Below are 20985 nucleotides of genomic sequence, written 5' to 3' on the forward strand. Positions count from 1 at the left end.
TTTCATTTTTTCAAAAATTACATAGGTACACCTTACAAGGAATGTTTATATTTTACATGTTCAATGTGGCCGAAGCCACCACTGTTATAAAGGTACGGATCTTGAGCGTTGTTTTTGAATGCTACAATTTTTTTTTAATGAGGGGAATTGGGTATAACAGGATCTTTAAAATTATATTGAACGATATATTTTTGACACTTTATTATCCTTAACATAATCCTTTTTACTCAAGATTGGGGTCCTTTAACGTAGTTTACACTTCTGCATGAATAATGAAAAATTAGGTAGTTGACTATACTTATATAAAGGATTAATAATTAAAATTGTTTTAAAGATAAAACACGCCTTCGTTTCCGCAGGAACTTTCTTTATCTTCAAATAACTAAACTAATTTAATAAATTCATGAAATAAATATTTTCGTATAGAAAATACTTAATAATTTTGAAATGGCATAGTCAACTGCCTAATTGTTTAAGATATTTTCCGGTTGTGCTCACATTATGCTAACTTACTCATGATTCCAACACCATTCGGACAACAGAGTAATAAATGTTTTTATATATACTTGCTATATGTAACTTTTACTCTCTAGAACACATGTTTTGGGTTATAATTATAGTCCAGGAATTATTTTTCATGTCATAATATGATGCATTCATGATTATAACCTGTTTTGTGTGTAATAAACAAATAAATAAATGTATTGTGTTTCATCACCGCTACAAATATCAACAACATGTAAATATGCGGGTATTTTTACACTAAAGAATATCTGCGAAATAATCGACAAATATTTTATAAAATATCCACCACGTTGATTTCAACCATTACTTCTGTAAGAACTATTGATTCTTACAATTTGGCTAGAATATAATTAGCGACTTTTTCGTAATACCGTCCTTTAGACTAACATACGCCATAAGTACAAATATATAACATTGTGAATTTGAGTATGCTTTGTACGTAATATATTCGTAAGGTAAGTCATTGACTAGCTTCACTAACTAACAGAAACCACGTTCCTGTTTCATGACGTCATCACATAGATTTGCTATTACGGGATCCCAATTGTTAGTTACCAGAACTGTTAAACCTAGTTTTACATAAAATTCGGATATATTATCCGAAAAATATTATGGAAAGTATCATATATATCGATAGCACTGTATCAGTTCATTGTAATTAAATATATTTATATAACGTGCAAAACTAAGATACAATCTAGGTACATTGACAAAGCTGGACGAAAGTTAAAATATCCGCAGAAAAATTCAGTCCATTATTAAATATGTATATTTACGCACAACGGCCCGATCTACTACGGGCTAAGTGCGGATAAAGGAGCCCCTCAACATCAGTTTGTTGACGGACGTTTTATTACGTCAAGATGTCGGCAAAGTCAACACAAGGCCGTGACGTAACGTGAATAGACGTTCTGAATTAGTAATTAATATCTATCCATAGATTACGCAACAGCGACATAGATATATGAATATTTTATTATTCACTCCAAATACACAATATTCATATTATGTAATTCTGGAGCCGTATCTAGACTCTTTTGCCATATTAGGTTATCGTATTTATCAGTCTAGTATGGAGGCATTTTACTAGCTACAACGGCCCCGTAGATCCTATTTGCATAGGATTAGCAGACACAAGTTCTGAGTAGCTCCTCCACCTGGCCAACTAGTTTGCATTTCATAACCAAATCAGCCATAAATTATGGTTACATTTTATCTAGTGATTTTAGCCTTGATTTGTGAAATTTATTTTAAGTTCGTTTATAATTCCGTGGCAGTAAAATCTTTTATAATTGATTAACTAAATATGAACCCTTTCTAAAAGACATAATATTATGATTACAAATACATCCACAAACAACTTATTTAAATAATTGTAAGACGTGTCTTTAGTGCGTTTGGTTACGTTATATTACGTCGGGTGAATAGAAAGGGAATAGATACAATTTATAATATAAATATCAATAAATTAAATAAGCATTTAACTTACATAAATTTGGCTAAGCCTTAAGTATTATAAACACTTATTGCACAAAATTAAGGATTTTGCACATTTCCACTCCTAACTTATTCTAAAAAGTTACTAATCGTAAAGTCGTGTTTACTTACAATCGACGATACTTTTTCATATTCTTTTTTTATTTATTTAGGATAACAAACGGTTACACATTATAAAATATAAAAAAATAAATAAAAACGAATCTGTAAATGCGCAACCAGCACCGTTATCCACAGCATATAAAATATGGGGGAGTCTTCATTATAGCAATAGAAGCCAAAACAAGTTTTAGGAATTTACGAGTCTGTCTGCCTACATGTTTGTATGCAGCATGCAAAAATACTGCATGGAATTGAGTGCAGTTTCTACCAATGTACGCAGTGTGTTCAAAAAGTATCGCGAATTTTGTGTATTTTCAAAAATTATTTATGTATTCGTGAATATCTATTTTGTCCCCTTCAATATAATCCCCCTGGGATATTATACACTTGTGCCAACGTTTTTTCCAATCTTCGAAGCACTTCAAAAAATCATTTTTTTTGTGTCTTGTTCAGCTCCTCCTTCGATGCCGTCTTTATCTCGTCAATCGTGGCGTAGCGTCGTCCTTTTATAGGCCTCTTTAGTTTCGGGAACAAGAAAAAGTCTCAGGGTGGCTGCGGTATCATTAGTGTGTTGTTTTTGGCCAAGAAGTCGCGCACAAGCAGCGATGTGTGAGCAGGGGCGTTATCGAAATTGAGCAATTTTGGTACGAATTTTGCGGCGACCCGTTTCATGCCCAAGTTATTGATTAAAATCGAATAGCACGAGCCAATCGATATGCCTAGGTCCTCGGCAATTTCTCTAATGGTGATTCGACGATTGGCCAATACCATTTTCTTCACTTCATCAATTTTTTCGTCTGTTGTTGAAGTGCTCAGGCGTCCGGCAAGCTCTTCGTCGTTCACATCTTCTCGGCCTTCTGAAAACATTTTGTACCACCGATAAATGTTGCTTTTGTCCAAAGTAGCTTCTCCGTATGCCACAGTCAACATTCGGAATGCATCCGCGCACTTAATTTCGTTTTTCACACAAAATTTGATACAGGTTCTTTGTTCCATTTTTTTGAATAGATAGAAATCGAAGACGAACCAAAACACGTGCAAGCAAAGCAGCTGTTGACAATTTATTGAACATTAAAAATGGCCGAACTTGTCAGCATAAGTGAGACATATGTATCAACATAACGCCACAAAAAAATCGAAATTCGAATATACTTAACCCGCGAAAATTCTAAATTCGCGATACTTTTTGAACACACCTCGTATTGTTACTTAAAATTTAGGCTCCAGTTTACGCCAGGAAAATATAAAGGACGGTTGTAAAAAAAAAAAAACTTAATAACGCGGGCGAAGCCACGAGCGCGGCACAGGTATTATTAATTAAGACGATATTTAATTTAATGAAAAATGTCAGCCATAGTCGTAGAAATTCGATATGTTGGCTTCTATGTGCTTTACAAACTTTTACAATATTGCAAACTTTTCCGTTAGAAAAATATACTTATTAAATACTTACTTTCGACGGTTTGATCCAAAAGCAGTTTCGACACACGCCAGCCGGAATTTGACGGAATTTAAAGTATTTGAAAATAGCGTAAAAATGTAGTGTAACCACGCAGTATTTTTTATTTGACGTTTAATGACGTCAATAAACGAGTGAGGCTCATACCTATATTCCGCACTTTGATTGAATAGAAAACCTAAACTATACCAATGTGACCAACATCTGTTGAGTTAAATATATGGTTTTATAAAGTTAGTGCCCATTTAAACATGCTTATTTCAAGGAAACTCACATTAGAAATACCAACACATACCTATGTGAAAATGTCTTACACTAATTAACGTGCATACATTTGACAAGTATTTTTACATTGATGTCAGTACAGATTGACGCAATATCGGTAACCGACTCAGAATGTCGTATACCAAATTGTATTCGACGTACAGATTTCTAACATGCCTCTGTGGAGGACATTTCGCTAAAACACATGTCTATAATTTGAATTGTCAACGTTCAAGCCTTCATTGGATAAAGATCTAATCTAATCCGCGTCCCGTGAACGTCACAATGCAGTTTGTTGACGGACGTTTTATTACGTCAAGATGTGGGAAAGGTCAACACTAGGCCGTGACGTAACGTGAATAGACGTTCTGAATTGGTAATTAATATCTATCCATAGATTACACAACAGCGACATTATCTTCGACGAAACGTGAGTAGCATAGCGAGCGTATCGCGGCGAGCAGTTTGTCGCGGCGGCCTCCACAGGCGAGGGTTCGTTAGACGAAGCTGTACTGGTTGTCGACGGCGCGGACGGGGTCGTGCGCGCCGCTGGCGTGCAGCAGCGCCTCGAGCTCGGCGCGGCGCATGCGCACGTCGCTGCCGTGCGTCACGCCCAGCTGCTGACAAACCACTCATGGAAACCACAATCACCTTCCACTGGACCAGCCATGGCGAAACTTTACCAACTACTAACATCTTTTTTTATAGTTTAATGGACAGGGCTAAAGGTTCACCATCTCTGGTTTACGACGCCTAGTACTAATTTCATTACAAAAGCTGACTAATAAAAAGCAAAAAAAGATGAAATAAACTTACCAAAATGAATACGCATACAACACAACACACAGGCAACGAAGAAAAAAAAACAGGCAAAATAAAAGAAAACAAAGCCATTCCATTGATAAAGTTTAATAATAATAAAAATGTACAACCAAGAAATTAAAATTAAAGCTCGGAAGAACATGATTTTGTACAAATAAACATTAAAGTACGCTCTCTAAATACATTTTGTTAGTACATTGTAACATTAACAGTCCGTCATTTCATACTAACTTATAAATTATAGAATACGCGATGAAAGCGCGGCAATGAAATTTTACAAAAGCAAACACCTGCATCCCGGCCCCACGCCCGCACCCAAAAGTTAATGAAAATGAATATGTACTTAATAAATACATTTTCACCACAAATTATCTATCGAAAGCAAATTGCTTAGACAGGAGACAAAAGACGCGGTTTTTACGATCTTTCCTTTCTGCTAAAGTATAAGAACAAATTTACACATTTATAAAAACTGTTGTAATGTGCGTAATAGACAAGTGTTTAAGATTTATTTTCGTGTGCATCAATGAAGACAAAAATATATTGGCTATATGCAAAGTGCACGGTAAAGGTGTAGTAAAGCGATCGCAGCGCGCGCTGTGGCGGAAATTTACAACTTGTATGTCTTTACCACAGATAATAGTGTATATCAAATCAAACTTACTTCAGAAAACCTACAATTGTTTTAAATTTTGAAAGTAGGAGGCGCTGCTGTGCCAATAACATGTACCTATATATGTAGTTATTACATTGAAAATTATAGAATTTATTGTTCGCAGCACCAAGCACATAAGCGACTTTTCTAGATGGCTTAAATATAATTCGAATTCATAAACAGCGCGACCTTATTACCCTTCTTGGTAAGCATGTAGTTGAAAATATATTTAAAAATTAAATTAAAACGCCCTTGGCACTAAAACCCCCGATTTACATTTGTATTAAAAATAAATAAAAATGACGAGATTCGAATAAAGTTTTTTTTATCATTTATATTGTCTATATTTTTTTAGCGACCAATAAAATTACCAAATATTCACACGAAAATCAAGCTATAAGAATAATTTTTTCATATATTTTATTTGTTTAAAGGAGTTGATATTCTTCAGTTATTTAGGTAATCCCGCGTATCGTTTTCACTTTAGTTTGTATTGATATAAAAAGGGAGGCAGATGTTTTACTTTTCACGTAATCAATTGTTCGTATTGCCGATTGCTAGCTTATTACTATGTTAAACTACACTACCATTGGGTACCTATAACTGGCATACGTTTAAGTTAAAAAAAATAAAATAACAAGAGTTATGCATCTTGTACGTGCTAATTCTAAATGCGTTTATAAAATTATAACTCTTATGTTATATATAGCAATTTTAGAATATTTTCAAGGCTATATATAATAACATGCGCCTCATTAACTGGTATTACAGATGAGTTTCACTCGAAAATAAAAAGGCAGTGTCCGCTCGTAAAGTTTCGTAACACTACATTATTGAGATTTATTTTTGCAATAAAATGCAAAATTGAGCGAAGATATAATCATCTACACACTATATTTGCATCTTTGTATGTATTAACATACAAATATGCGACACTTTAAAACACAAGACTCCACTGGTAATAAGCGAAACCTAAAACAAGATCGTTTTCCGTTCATGGACTACACTTATTATTTATTAATTTAAAACCATTGATTCTATTATATAAATATAAATAAACAATTTATGGTGGTTCAATAAATAAAATGCACGATTCGGAATCAATGGTGGACATCAATTATAACGTCATTCGTAGTTGTTCGTGCGGTACCTAATTATTTGTTAATAATAAAAAAAAATATTAAAGCTATATGACGTTAATAGCCATCGTATAAAGTACAATATTATGGACATTCGTTCCCCTACAAAATAATTATGATTGGCAAAGAAAGGCGAAAGCATTCGTGTTCCGTATATAAATGTTCAGATGCTGTATTATCATTTTAATTATACAAATATCATATCCACTAAAAAACCATTCAAGTTCCGACACAGTGATAGAAGCATAGCGATCGTGAACCGTATCACCTTGTAATAAGGTTCAGGTCACGGTGCGGCTTGTCTGATACGAATTTTCAAGCGCTCTTGGAACGATGGTAGACCCTGGTTATAATGGATGACCATCGACTGTTTGTTGCTGGTGGGATGCTATTGAATGAAGTTTGTGTTGGGCGATATAAATTATAATTATTGTATTCATTATTCTTAACATGATGTTTTTTTTTATTGAGCAGTTTGTGAATTATAAGCTCTATGGTTCCTTGTATCATGTAATATAATTTAAGTAGAAGGGTTATCAATAATTTATAATAAAGACCTTATCCTTAGCTCATACTTTATGGCTTATATGTTTGCAGAACCGAAAAATGCGTTTTTTTTATGGTGCTTTTCATTAGCGTAGTATTGGATTTTATCTACGGGGACAGCTGGCAGAAGTCAAAAAAAGGTCGCCGAATTCAAAGATAGACCTGCGGGAACCTGTAAGCTCAAGGCTTTTTCTGGGATGGGCTTCGACCACATCGAGCCCAGCTATGCCGGGATAATTATGCCGAATTGATTTTTGTGCAACTCATTGTTAGATAAAAAGATCTTTACGAAAATAACTACTTAGAAATTGTTTAATAAATGTATTTATACATAAATTATATTATGTACTTAGTATACAGTCGAGGGTAAAATATATAATATAATAATAATATCAGCCCTGTATTATATACTTGCCACTGCTGAGCACGGGCCTCCTCTACTACTGAGAGGAATTAGGCCTTAGACCACCACGCTGGCCTAGTGTGGATTGGTAGACTTCACACACCTTCGAAATTCCTATAGAGAACTTCTCCGATGTGCAAGTTTCCTCACGATGTCACCGTTAAAGCGAAGGATAAATTCACAAAGAATACACACATGATTATTTAGAAAAGTGAGAGGTGTGTGCCCTTGGATTTTGAACCTGCGGACATTCGTCTTGGCAGTCCGTTCCACACCCAACTAGGCTATCGCCGCTTAGGGTAAAATATAAATCATAATTATTACATAAGTAGGAAAATGTGTATAACGTCATAAAAATAATATTGCGCAATGGTTACTGCGCAACAAATCGTTTTGAGGCTTTGACAGTCAGCCATATTGTGATAGGTGAGTATAATTATTTCAGTTATAGTCTGATAACATTTATATACGACACGATGCTGAGCGTACGTGTTTATAAGCTACAACATAGCTATAAACAACACAAATAACAATCAACATGTAACAACAATAGACCATAGACAAAAACCAAATGAAGACCCTGAACTATTGAAAGGGTTTAATGTCGAAATAACTAGTCTATGATAAGTTAGCACAAAATCTGAGCATAGTTTTTTTTAAGAACACAAATTTCGAAATCAAACACCCAGTGATAAACAATTTATATATAGGGCCCATAGACAATTCATAAGCTCCAAAAAAAATGTTCCAATTATAAAATGCTCATTTATACATTGTCACACAACAAGGTAGCGACAATTTCTGCCATAGATTATTTTAATGTCCGCAGATTTTTGCCTTTTCTCTATCGCTTCAAGATTTATCGTTTTAAACTTTGGATTGAAGCTCAGAGCGTCGTTAGGCGATCGGTGGGACGGTTTGTTGGCTTTGTTCAAAACAGTTTTATATTTGTCTCATCACGGCAGTGGCGATACCGTGCGCTGTCAGGGAAAACGGCAAGTCGTTATAACATTTGTTGAAACAGTTTTTGATATACTGGAGTTTTAGTGACAAGTCTCATTTAGACAGATAAATGATTGCTAGTAATTACAATAGTACGTAATTATTAATTTAAAAAATTACCCCGTCTGAACATGCGCAATGCCGACGCAATTCTCGCCCGCGTTGACATATATGAGTCTTGACAGAAACTATTATTGCTAGCAACTATTGTGTACGATTATCGCTCCGTCTAAACATAGCTTAAGCACGTTCATAGAGAATATTATTTTTTCCCTGACACCGCTCAGTTCTCATACTTTTTGGACATCGCAGCGTGATTAGAACTTAACGTGACGTTTATCCGTTGATAAGTGAGCAATTATTACAAATTAATATAATAATAACTAAATAATTTATTCCCAATTGTAAATTACAACAATGGTGATTGATTAAATCGGAGAAAGGATGCATTTTTGAGATTTTTATGGCGGAAGTAATTATTTTATTGTTTACTGTGACATCATAAAAGTTAGGGTTGTCACTACATAGAAAATATTTTTTTACGCTATAGGAAAAATGAAACTCAATTCAAAATGAACCTTATGGCAACATAAAGTTCCAATTTGATCGACCACATTGTCATAACCGGCAATCAGGCGCGTGTGTAGCTATGAAACAGCGTGGCTCACTTGTTGTCGCGGGTTGGCGTGGTGCGCCACCACGTACTCCGTGAGCGTGACGTCGGCGGCGCCGCCCGACTCCAGCGGGATGGGGTGCGCGCGGAAGTGCTCCAGCATGTCGTGCACGTTCGGGAACCACAGGTGCTGCACGCGGCACTGCCCCGTCTCGCTCAGCGTCATGCGCAGGTGCTTCGCGCGGCCCTGGACACAAACACATCGGACGGTGTGAACGAACCTCTTACAAATAACTTGTTGAATACAACAAAATCTAGTACTTATTGGTAATTGTAAAGTATTGCAATAAATTCGATCGATTGTGATACGTAGTTTCATGATACGGATCATTGAAACTTTTTAAGTTTCTCCTTGATATTAATGATGGAAAGCGATAATTTTTGGATATCGATTTATATTGAATGAATATTTTAGATCGATACTTGAACCTTAGTCGTTAGTAATATTTCTAATTGCTTTTTTAATAATTGTTTCGTAGTTTCAAGACGGTTTCCAAAATATCGACGAGATTTATGTCTCTCTGAACGTCTATGGTCGATCTCCCCTTATAGAGAATTCAGTAGTTTTTGTGACGGTAGTATAAACCATGGCGATGCCGCCGGGCTGAAAAGCCTTGCAAGTGAATAACCTAATTACAAAAATGTTACTAAAATTAAAAAAACTTAAGATCGCATGAACTGTATCGACTTTATTATAATAAAATGATTCGGGTAATTGTGAATGATTTGTAGGCACTTAATGCCCTCCCTCGGACAAATGGCCTTGAACATTCATTCCATACGATGTCGGCGCAAGAGTTACAGCGTAGATGTCCAAAGATTTACAAATAATTTATTTAAAAAATTAATTTCAAATTAATAACACGATATTCCATTATTATTTTTTTTAACTATCAAAACAAGGATAACATACTGTAGAAACTAAAAGTTTATTTATTTCTAGATTTCAAAAGTACTGTTAGCAAGTCGTTTTGCTTAGAGGAGCACCTTAACGTCATGGCCCGAGGCGCCATAACTAAGAAACGTCTTTACGGCCCGTACACAAGAGAGTCGAGTAGAGCTGGTTACCTGGAAGTTGAAGGTGAGCACGTACTCGCCGCGCCTGGTCTCGCTCTGGCGCACGAGGTAGCAGCCGTGCGCCGCCGCGCCGCCCGCCAGCACGCAGCCCGCCGCCGTGGCGCGCGCCAGCGTGCCGTGGAACCACGGCCACTCCGCCAGCGACACGCGCGCCTCCCGACCCTCGCGCGCCCCGCGCGTCTCCCGACCCTCCCGCACCTCGCACCCCTCCTCCGCTATCGAACCTGACAACGTAAAAATGTTTATAATATCCAGGGAGATATATAATATAGGTAATATCAGTCCTGCATTATATACTGGCCCATTGGTGGGCAAGAGCCTCCTCTACTGCTCTCAGGATCCCTCTGGAACTGGCCTTATAATGTCGACTGACGAGAAATTACGTTTCGGCAGTCGACACAATAGGGTACCGGACTCATATTTGTTCTTCACTATTATCAAATATTTACATATTATAAATATAAATTATAACACAGAAGGAATTATTAAAATCCGGTAAAAAATCAACAAGTTATGAGTCTTTGAACTTCGGTGGAAGGGGTAATTAACAAGAAACAGAAAAGAGACGAAATACCCACATGTGACGTCATCGGGTATTACGAAGCGTGCGAAAGAAAGAGATGAAGCGATATCCCCACATAGCGCCCACTTCTGCACATTACAACATTTTAAATATGAATTACTCGCTCATTATTTAACCAATTTTTATGCAGTTTTCACAAGAGTGCTTCTTTTTCGTGTTATTAACCATTACATATAGAATAATTTACAAAATCAAGCATAGGCCGGTCCTCTATTATGTCAGCCTGTGGGAACCGGATATACACAGGCTGATCCCGGAACGCGACACACTTACGTGAGCTACAATGGCGGGTTATAACACCTTGTGGACGGTGGTCGTTATCCGAGCGAATACAAAATATATGCTACTAACAGCAAATGACGCATCTTCTAAAGCAAACGACTCAAGTTACGTACGCATCATACGTTTAATTTGTTTTAGTGCATAATTCTTTCCTACTACATCTCATGTATATTCATGCTAATTTGTAGGTGAAATCAGGAAAATCCCTCACACTTTCTTAATAATTTTCCTTGTATATTTAATTTTCCTTTCCACTTAAGAGCGTTTACGCATCCGCGCGCCGTATGTCTCAAAAACAGCACTTTTCGAAGGAGATAATATCCATCAAAACATTATTTTAAAAACATATGAATTAGTAATTATTATAGAAAATTTTGTTGTCTAAAAAGTTAGTGAGAAATTTTTTAGATTTATTGAGTATTTGTAAATTGTTTAATGATTACTGAACAGAGGTTTTCAAATTTGCGCTTCGAACATCTATTTCGAAGCTCAAAATATCTTAAACCACTAAGGAACATAACAATATGTTATTTTTATCTAACTAAAAAGATCCTGAAGAAAAAAAGTTAGTAGAGAAAAAATATCTTTTTATGTTTAATTCATGAGAAATAAAAAGTCAACGAATTCGAACATTCCCGAAATGTTGGTCATTTAAATGATTATTTTTTATCACTATATCTTACTTAATTGAATATAATATTAGATTACTATAATAGAAGAACATCTCCTTAAAAACATACAATTTAAAAATTCTACAAAATTAGTTCTGTTATTTTTCTATAAATATTTTAAATACCACTATAAAACGCAACGCGCAAATCGTTTCAAATTAGTCCGCCTTGAGGCTTTCTAGAGAGAGGACGTATCGCTCGTCGCTCCGGCGAGACTCCAGTTGGACTTTGCTGTGCGTAGGAAAAATAGTCACGTGTATACAGTGATTGCCACATCTTAGTACTTTAGTAAGTAAAATATTTTTTTCTTTAATGATTGACAATTATTTTAGTAGTTACTATAAATTATTATTATATTATTATGTTTCAGACACAATGGGAAGTAAAGCTATTTCTAGGCAAAAAAGGAAACGTAACAACGCTGAAACTTCGGCTAAAGCAAAAGCTAAAAGATTGATGTACTAATGTTATAACATGCGTCTGTAGTTATGGTTGTTGCTTTTTTTTACTCATTAAACACTTGAGCATAGTTACTCGAAGGAAAAAATGTAACCTTAAGCTAAAAACAATTAGCCCATTGAAATGTTACATGAGCTTTGTATTTTTAGAGGACCCAATTTTATTTTTAGAACATGTGTGGGGGTCAATAGAAGCTTAATCTCAAGTTTGTGAGGTCGCCCCCTTTGTCCCCTGGCCGCCATCATGGAAAAGGGGTGAAAACACTTTTTCGCGATATCTCGGAAACTATGCGTCTTACATAAATTTTGTAAAGTCATAATTTGTAGCAAATTGTTTTGCCTACAAATATGTTTATATAACTTTTTGCCCTAAATTAGAAATTAAAGAAGTTATAAGCAAAAATGTGAGAAAATGTTTATAAAAGTTTTCTTTTTTGCTCTATGACTTTTTTTTTACATTTTACAAAAAAATTACCTCAAACAACTTGTAAATAATCTTTTGAGGAAAATTGTTCCCTATAATTTTTTTTTATTTCATTCATTTAAAACGCTGTTACAGCGCTCCAAAGTTTACCGGGTTCGTCAATGCTCATGAGAATCCGGTCGAAACAAAATGTTTAACTTATTTTTGATTTTTTTTATTGTAAATATATTATTAATTTTTTTTTGTTAAATTCGTACAACTTTACTTATTTATTCCTAACTCTTTTCTTTGCCATAGAACTTACCAAATTTAACTTATCGAATGTTATGCAGGTAGAAAAGGTATGAGTTACCATTTCGGGATAAAGGAGAAAAAAAAACATATTTACAGGCAAAACAATTTGCTACATATTATGGCTTTACAAAATTTTTGTAAGACGTATAGTTTCCGAGATATCGCGAAAAAAGTGTTTTCACCCCTTTTTCCAAGATGGCGACCGGGGGACAAGGGTGGCGACCCCACAAACTTGAGGTTAAGCTTCTATTGACCCCCCACACATGGCCCAAAAATAAAATTGCGTCCTCCAAGAAATGCAATATTCGGTCCTTAAATTGTAACATTTCAATGGACTAAACGCACATTTCAAAACTCGTTTTACGCCCGCGGCGTGCGTGGTTGTATGCGGTACCCGCTGTATTGGCGGCCAACTAGTAGAATCGTGCGGGCCACGGTAGCACCAGCGCGCTCTGTGGTTAGTAGGTGGGCGATTGCAGTAGTCGGTAGGGGGTGGGGTGGTTACAGAAATCTGACGCCATTTTCCTCCATCGTGATCGTTTCTGATATGTGTCCATGGCGTTCTGGAACTCAACTGACCGTTAACTGTCCATCTTGTAACCGCCCGCCTTGCGATAATCGCTCGCCAAGTTTGCAGGACATAATCGGAACCGCGGTGGTTACAAATCGCACAGATCTCCGGTCGTCATGAGTTTGGAAATAAAACAGCCGTTTCTCAACCACGGCGGGCGCGAGTAAAACCGCTTCGTGAGTTCTTAGCCTTATAGAATCACTTTGCTGTCCCGTTGTCAAAACGTTTACAACTCGCCAAATACCCAGTGCGCGAGTCCCACTCGCACTTGGCTGATTTTTTTGCATAATGCATAGGTACGCTTACTTTTAAATAACAAGGTTTTTGTGTTCACTGATGCGCACTGTTAAGAAAATTCAAGTGACGAGAAACGGAATCCTATATCTTTCTCCTCTTTGAACCTTAGAAATAAGGGATTTGGTAATTTATGTAGCTAGTGAATAAAACTACTAGTAGTAGTTAGTATACCTATCTTCTTAACTATTTGGGCTAGTTTAGGTTTACACGCTCACATCAATTTTACATATAATTTTATCCTGACGTTTAACCCTGTGCAGGTTTCGGCGTCATTATACTTGTATAAATTAAACGCGTCTAGATCCATATGCAGTTTTACTTAAGTATGTAGTGTTTGCGTAAACTTCGATAACAATAATAGTATATTCTATATATTTTTTTAATTTTTAGGTAATCGTGCCTGATATCACACTCAAAATAAATAAGGTTATTAAAAGTCGCAAAATTATAGATTTTCATTATTTATTGGATCAAATTAAAACACTCAATAACCACAACAGAGCAACAGGTTGTAGTATCGAACATTTACAACTATTGAAAGAGAATGTTTGCTTGCATGTCAACATTTTTAATGAAGTGTAATATGTGCAATATGGAATTTAAGCTATTTAAGCGCTAAGAGACATACTGATAGTATGGACGTATATCGTGGAACTGTGAATGGAGCTATGATGACTGAAGTTGGTAGATCAAATTTAAACGAACAGTTAGCTTCCATAGATTTACCAATATTAACGCAAAATGTTTACATGAAATGTTACGACGAGTTAGCTAAATGATTGAAATTAGCTGCAGAGGACAGGATGCAAGAGGCCGCTAGGGAAGAAACTGATAAAGATGTTGCCTGTGGTGATGTAAAAGACGGTATTCCCATACTTACAGTCAAAGCTGACTGCTGTTGGTCAATAAAAAGTACAGAACCAACTATTTTGCTTCGTCGTGTGTCGCAAATATTATGCAAAACTATGGATATAAAACTGGTAAATTGTTATACATGGTTGTACAATCGATCGATTGATGATCGATGTCACTGAGAAGCAATACCTATTAAAAAAAAAACGATCCAAAAAAAATATAACCAACTTCCGAAAAAAGAAGTCTTTTATTTCTCACTTTTTAGTTATACACCTAAAAATGACATCTCATTACATACACCTTCTGACTCAAAATATAAATTCCAATATGTAATTTCTAATGACTTAATTTAAACTTTCAATACGCTAAATATTAAAAACTGCAGATCTATGGAGTAATTATGTGGTCCATTATAAACATCGTAGCACAGTAATTTTCCTGATTTATTGTCTGATTTCGGAGTTCTGGTGCCTATCTTTCGGCTTCATGATGAGCTCCACTTTACTAAAAGGTACTTTCTAAATGCAAATGTTTAAATTTTTTAAGCATTTGCATTTAAAAAGTGAAAATAACAATTTGTAAAATTGCCGTTAAAATTTGTTAAAAATGTTTATTTTTTTTTATAATTACAAAATGATACATATAAACTATTTCATGATGAATTCTTATATATTTAATAATAGAATTCTTCATTTATCATAAATTCATAAATCATAAGTTACATTCCAATTAGATAATTAAAGCGAAAAGATCAAAATTGGTTGGTCTGACTATAAAGATAGCCGACGCGCTAACTCTACGCACACAGCTACGCAACGGCTCTGTGTGAGTGAATTTTGCGAAGAATTACCTATAGTTGACTTCAGGCGCGGCACGTAAACGCTCTTAAACAGAATGAAGTGAAGCATGGGTAAGGAAGATTTGGAAGTCTACCAATCCCCACTAAGGCCGCGTGGTGGAATAAGGTTTAATTCCTCTCAGTATTAAAGGAGGCCCGTGCCCAGCAGTGGGACAGTATAATACAGGGTTGATATTATTATTATTATTTATATCACTGTATGCCAATTTCAATCGTTATAAACGCGATGAGGTGCGTTACGTGGAAATCAGGTCTCATGTACAGCGAAGACACTGCCGTACAGGAAAATCGTCATGCTTACCTAGCTCAGCCTCTTCAGGAGTGTCAGTAGCCAGGTCCAGGTTGCTCGTGCTGGTGGGCAGGTCGCGGCGCGGCGGCAGGTCCGGAGGCGCCGGGTCCAACCCACCAGGCAGCGCGTCGGGCGGCGGCTGAGTCGTGGGTGGCGACCGCATGCAGTACTTGATGGTCGCAAGCCAGGACTTCATGTCGTCCACATCGCCTGCTTCTATCACGTATTCCATGTTGTTGTCGGCCTGGAGTTTAAAATGAGCCACGTAATCAGTTTAGTCGTCGTTTGGGATAGGAATTATTTATTTCAAATTAATGAAAGTCGAGCATGCCACTCGCCTGTTGGAGAGGGATACGACCGACGATAAACAGTAGTAACACCATCGGCAAATCTTGGTGTTCCCAGTTTCATTTTATTTTTATAAGCTTATTGTAGAATGGAAACTCATCCCAAAAAAAAATACATTTAAATTTATATAAAAAAGAGTATCATTTAAATTATAACTATTGGATATAATAGGGATGACATTAAGGAGTTCCTTGAATGTTATGAGTTATGACTGATTACCACATTTTGAAAATATGTGCAGAGATTATGTTTTCATATTGAAATTCTCAATACTTACCTACTAGGTACATATATCTTAGAATACTATAAATTTTTAAGTTTTTGAAAATATTTGAATGTTTTCTAATAATAAATACAGAGACAACCAAACAGATTTGGATGAAATTTATTCAAATTCTGTATTATTATTTAGGCTATGTTTTATCCCAGTGATTTGTTCTCGTGGTAAATAATATATAATTTTTGGTAAATGTAGCTGGCGCCGTACAGATGGCGCTATGAAGCACTACAGTATTTTAGGGACCTTTGCAACAATAATCGCTTTTCACAGACAAAGCCAAGAGCAATACCTAGTATTATATTAATTTAATTTTAATAATGGCTTTTCACAATACCTGTACCTGCTCAGGGTAATGTAACTAATATTATTTTTATATTCCCTGTGCTTTTAACAAAAGTTAATTGATTAATGTTTTTGTTCACAGGTGAATGTATTGCCAATGTATTTAATTATATTATTTAAAATTGTGGATATATGAGATTTGACATAATAACAATTATACCATCCATTGTAATTTTAGGTGTTGTGATAGGTATAATAATTGTGATTCTAAAGTGAGAATTCAATTTCATTTTACAAATTAAATAGGACTATTATAATTGTTGAATAAATTTATTTCTTATTGGAATCTCAATAACTTAGTCATTTTTAATTGTTAAAGTTATTGCATGTATAGATAATATTATTGTAAATAATAATAACATGTATAAAATATATTCCTTGTCTGATAGATTAAAGTGAAAAATCATAAACACACTTCACCTAAGTATAATTACAAGGATTAAATATTTTGTATAGTCTTTTGACCACATAATATCTTTCCTAAGTTATTTACATACAATAAAATTTATCTGATTAATATTAATTGCAAGCCTTTATTTACCATAATATTATCATTTCAGTCTGTTTCTGTTCAAGTAAATGTAAATGTATTACAGTTAATGCAGATAGTAAATTTTTTCTTACTCATTTATTTGGGAGCTAGCTTGAGACTTTGTGTATTTTGTCACTCTATACTATATTCAACTTGCATTTATGCAGATGTTCCGGAACAAGCTCTTACTATTTAAAAAATAAAACTAATGAACTACATGCATTGAGTGGCATATCAAAGGATGTTTAAAAACTTACCCCCTTATTCATAGACATTAGTTATCTAAGGACCTAGCATTACTGTGATAACATATAACATAAGGTCTCGTTTCTCAACATTGTTTATCTGATAGCCAACTAGATTCAAGTTGTATCTCAATATTAGCCAATCACAATGGCTCTATGTCTACGCATTGCGAAGGCTGCCATGCTGTCAGCACTGAGAAACAAACTTGTTATTGCAGTAATGTTCTGTCCTTAGATAAATAATATCTATGTATACTGGAGTTAGAATTTTCAGTCAAACTAATGTCATCAAATAAAACATTATGATTTTTGATAATGCAACACTTCTGAGGACATATATTATGTCCCCTTTTTTTTTGTTTTCGCGGAGAAAGTGCCTTATTACTACCGCCCAGCCTTCGTGGGGGGCGACTGAGCGGTTATGCTGGGGTAACCGTGCCTTACGGCCCGGCGTTGAGCCGCCCGGATTTGATGGTGACCTTCGGGCGACCGCCGGGCCGAGTCCCTAACCCTTTATACAACTTAACCTATGCACGGCCTACCAGCTAAAACTCCGCGGTGGCCCTCTTCGGCGCATTAGGGACGGCTGTGGGCTTCCTCTGACGTTGAAGTTGTCTAGTCTGCGACCGCAGCCGCCCCTGCGCGGTGCCGCCTTGCGGCCCGTCTCCTATGGGGGTGGGGGCTCAGAAGCCCCCGCGCACCGAAGGACGCCCTCGGCGTCTACGGCAGTGTGAGGCCAACAGCACACTGTCGTCCATCCCAGGGGACATATATCATGTCCCTAACTAAATAGAATATACTTATAAGAAATCACCACATTAGTTTAGTAGTAAAACAGATAGGTCCTGAGATTAATTCCTGGGATGAGCATTGTAGGTTAGCGAGTCCCATTAAAAAAATATTCAATCAGGTTGGAATTTGTGCTTAAAATGATATACTCCTAATAATGGTCTGAATAAGATATCAGAAATTGAAAACTGCCTTTGGACATAAAATGTCATGTGTTCATTAATGTTTGTGATGTAAAATATTATATCACAATGCATGTTTTCTGATCTCCATAGCATTAAAACATAATAAGGAATAACTACAGCCTGTCTTGGGTGTACATTTTATATCAATGATCATAAATTATCATTATATTTAAAAATATCAAAAATCAATAAAAAATACAACTTTAATACCACCATAACATACCTTCAACACAAAAGTATTCTCATGGTCTGGCATCTCTAATGCCGTGGTCTCTCGCGCCTCCGATATTAAAAAACAAAACACGCCGCTGCGAGGCTTTTGGGACTTAGGAGGCGAATAAAACTCCAACATATATCCGCCCACTGTCTTTACTAGTGCTAACCTACATTTCTCCCATTTCTGAGGGCCACTTGGCTGTTCCAAACTCTCAGGAGTTAAATAATTGACCAAGCCTTCTTTCCTACATTCTACCACTATTTTAGCAAGCTTAGTTTTGTGCTTGTTTAGTTCCACTTCATCTGAGTTTTGCTTGTGGAACAAACCTTTGCCTCGTCTCAAACCCTTAAATGACAGTCTTCTGAAGAATGGCTTGTGCTGCGTTTTCGGAGAATCTGTGTCTTCCGAATAGTCACTCTCATCGTGGCCGGTGTGCGTCCCGTTCGGCAGTTTGTGAAGAGCTTTCAATTTTCCGATTTCAATTTCGAACTGTTCGGTAAAACAATCAACGAATTTTTTTAATAACTCCTTGTGGGTAGCCGGTGGTCGCGCCGACGCTTCATTCCCGGTCTGTATATACTGTAAGCAAGCCTTGGCGAAGTCCTGAGCGGTGTTTTTGGCCTGACGCTCGCAGAACTCGACCCATCCGTCGGGATCGCCGTCGGACGGGCCCGCCATGGCAAGCAGTTTCCTTAACAGCTCCACGAGGACGATGGTTTTTCTACAAATCACTAAAAAAATACGATACACAATAAATAATTCACAAATTTATTGTTTTTATACACTTTCATGCCACAATCAAAATAATATTCACGATGCTATCACAAGTTTTCTCGCGAAAACAAGTTTTGTTGCCAGATTAAAATTATCTTATTGGTATTATAATAAAATCTAAAGTAACAATAATTAAATAACTATTCGTCTGTACATTAAAGAAATAATATACATTTTAAAAGGCATAGTACATATTGATTACTTAAAACTTTAATGTACAATGTAATTACTAATTTATGTATAGCGCATATAAAGACATCTTTTATCGGTTGTTTAGATTAAAAATCGTAAAGGTGACATCTAGTGTGGAATAGAATATAAACAAATATTTCTTATTAGGGCTTTTATTGGTTCTGACTAGATGGCGCTATAATAATTATTGTAAATTTTTCTAAGTGACATCTAGTGTCGAATAGAATATAAACAAATATTTATTATTGGGGCTTTTATTTGTTCTGACTAGATGGCGCTATAATAATTATTGTAAATGTTTCTAAGTGACATCTAGTGCCGAATAGAATATAAACAAAATTTATTATTAGGGCTTTTATTTGTTCTGATTAGATGGCGCTATAATAATTATTGTAAATTTTTCAGTCTACTATTTCTACCTTTGCTATCTACTTCCTTGATCTTAACTTTATGTCACTTGTTTTCTTTTTCCCCTAATAGGTGTAAATAATCTACCGAAGCTGGAACATTCATATAGAGGACGAAATGCTGCTTATAAAGTTGTGACAGAAAGAAATAAATATATGTAAACCGGAAAATACCAAACCGACTGGTGAGATGATGGAATCTGGAGATTACAGAAAAAATTGCAAGTAGTAGAACCGAATAATATTTTTATCACTGAAACGAAATTGTCACATCACAAACAAAATATGTATGTATGATTAATGTAGGATTTTGTTTGTGATGTGACAATTTCGTTTCAGTGATAAAAATATTATTCGGTTCTACTACTTGCAATTTTTTCTGTAATCTCCAGATTCCATCGTCTCACCAGTCGGTTTTGGGCGAGCCACTGGTCGTCGGATTATGTTAGTGGGCGTACTATGTGGTCTCACTGGATTTTTGAGTAGGTATCGTTCCTACTGGTTGTTGAGTTTGACAGTAGTCGTCGGATAAAAATATATAAATCGATAAAGAATTTATTGAAAGTAAAAAAAAATTAATTATAAACATTGTTGAGTTTTTATACTATTTTTTTCTTAGATTATATGACTAAAGTAGTTCCATTAAATGCAATAAAATTTTATTATAAAAATTAGAGTTGAAAAACATTTAATTTAAAAATTAATTTAACATTATAAATATATAGATTTCTAATATCTATTCCGAATATAAGGAGAGGTAACCATTGAACGAAGTATGTCTGATGATTACTAACTGTTTCAGAGAAGTGTGATTATGACTTCTGACTTGGAGACAGGTACTCCACCTGGGACACCTCCAAGACGTCGGCGTAAATCGAAAAACGCGAAGGCTAGGCGCGTAAGTTCATCGTCGTCTAGCTCCAGTGA

At 35.7% G+C, this 20985-nt stretch overlaps 1 protein-coding gene across 2 annotated transcripts; it reads right to left on the minus strand.

The window, feature by feature from the left end:
- Positions 1–18: 18 nt before the first annotated feature.
- LOC115453607 (SH2B adapter protein 1) lies at positions 19–19554 on the minus strand. Of its 2 annotated transcripts, none has more exons than XM_037436670.1 (5): positions 18692–19554; positions 15760–15991; positions 10156–10388; positions 9083–9274; positions 19–4467 (listed from the first exon to the last, which is right to left on the minus strand). In XM_037436670.1, exons 1-5 carry the CDS (start codon positions 19361–19363, stop codon positions 4345–4347), a joined length of 1452 nt encoding a protein of 483 aa, XP_037292567.1. In that variant the 5' UTR covers positions 19364–19554; the 3' UTR covers positions 19–4344. The 2 variants fall into 2 exon arrangements, with proteins under 2 accessions (XP_037292567.1, XP_037292568.1); XM_037436671.1 differs by having other exon boundaries at positions 19–4464; positions 18692–19363.
- Between the last annotated feature and the right edge of the window lie 1431 nt (positions 19555–20985).

The sequence above is a fragment of the Manduca sexta genome, chromosome 9, assembly GCF_014839805.1.
Source record: "Manduca sexta isolate Smith_Timp_Sample1 chromosome 9, JHU_Msex_v1.0, whole genome shotgun sequence".
Lineage (NCBI taxonomy): Eukaryota > Metazoa > Arthropoda > Insecta > Lepidoptera > Sphingidae > Manduca > Manduca sexta.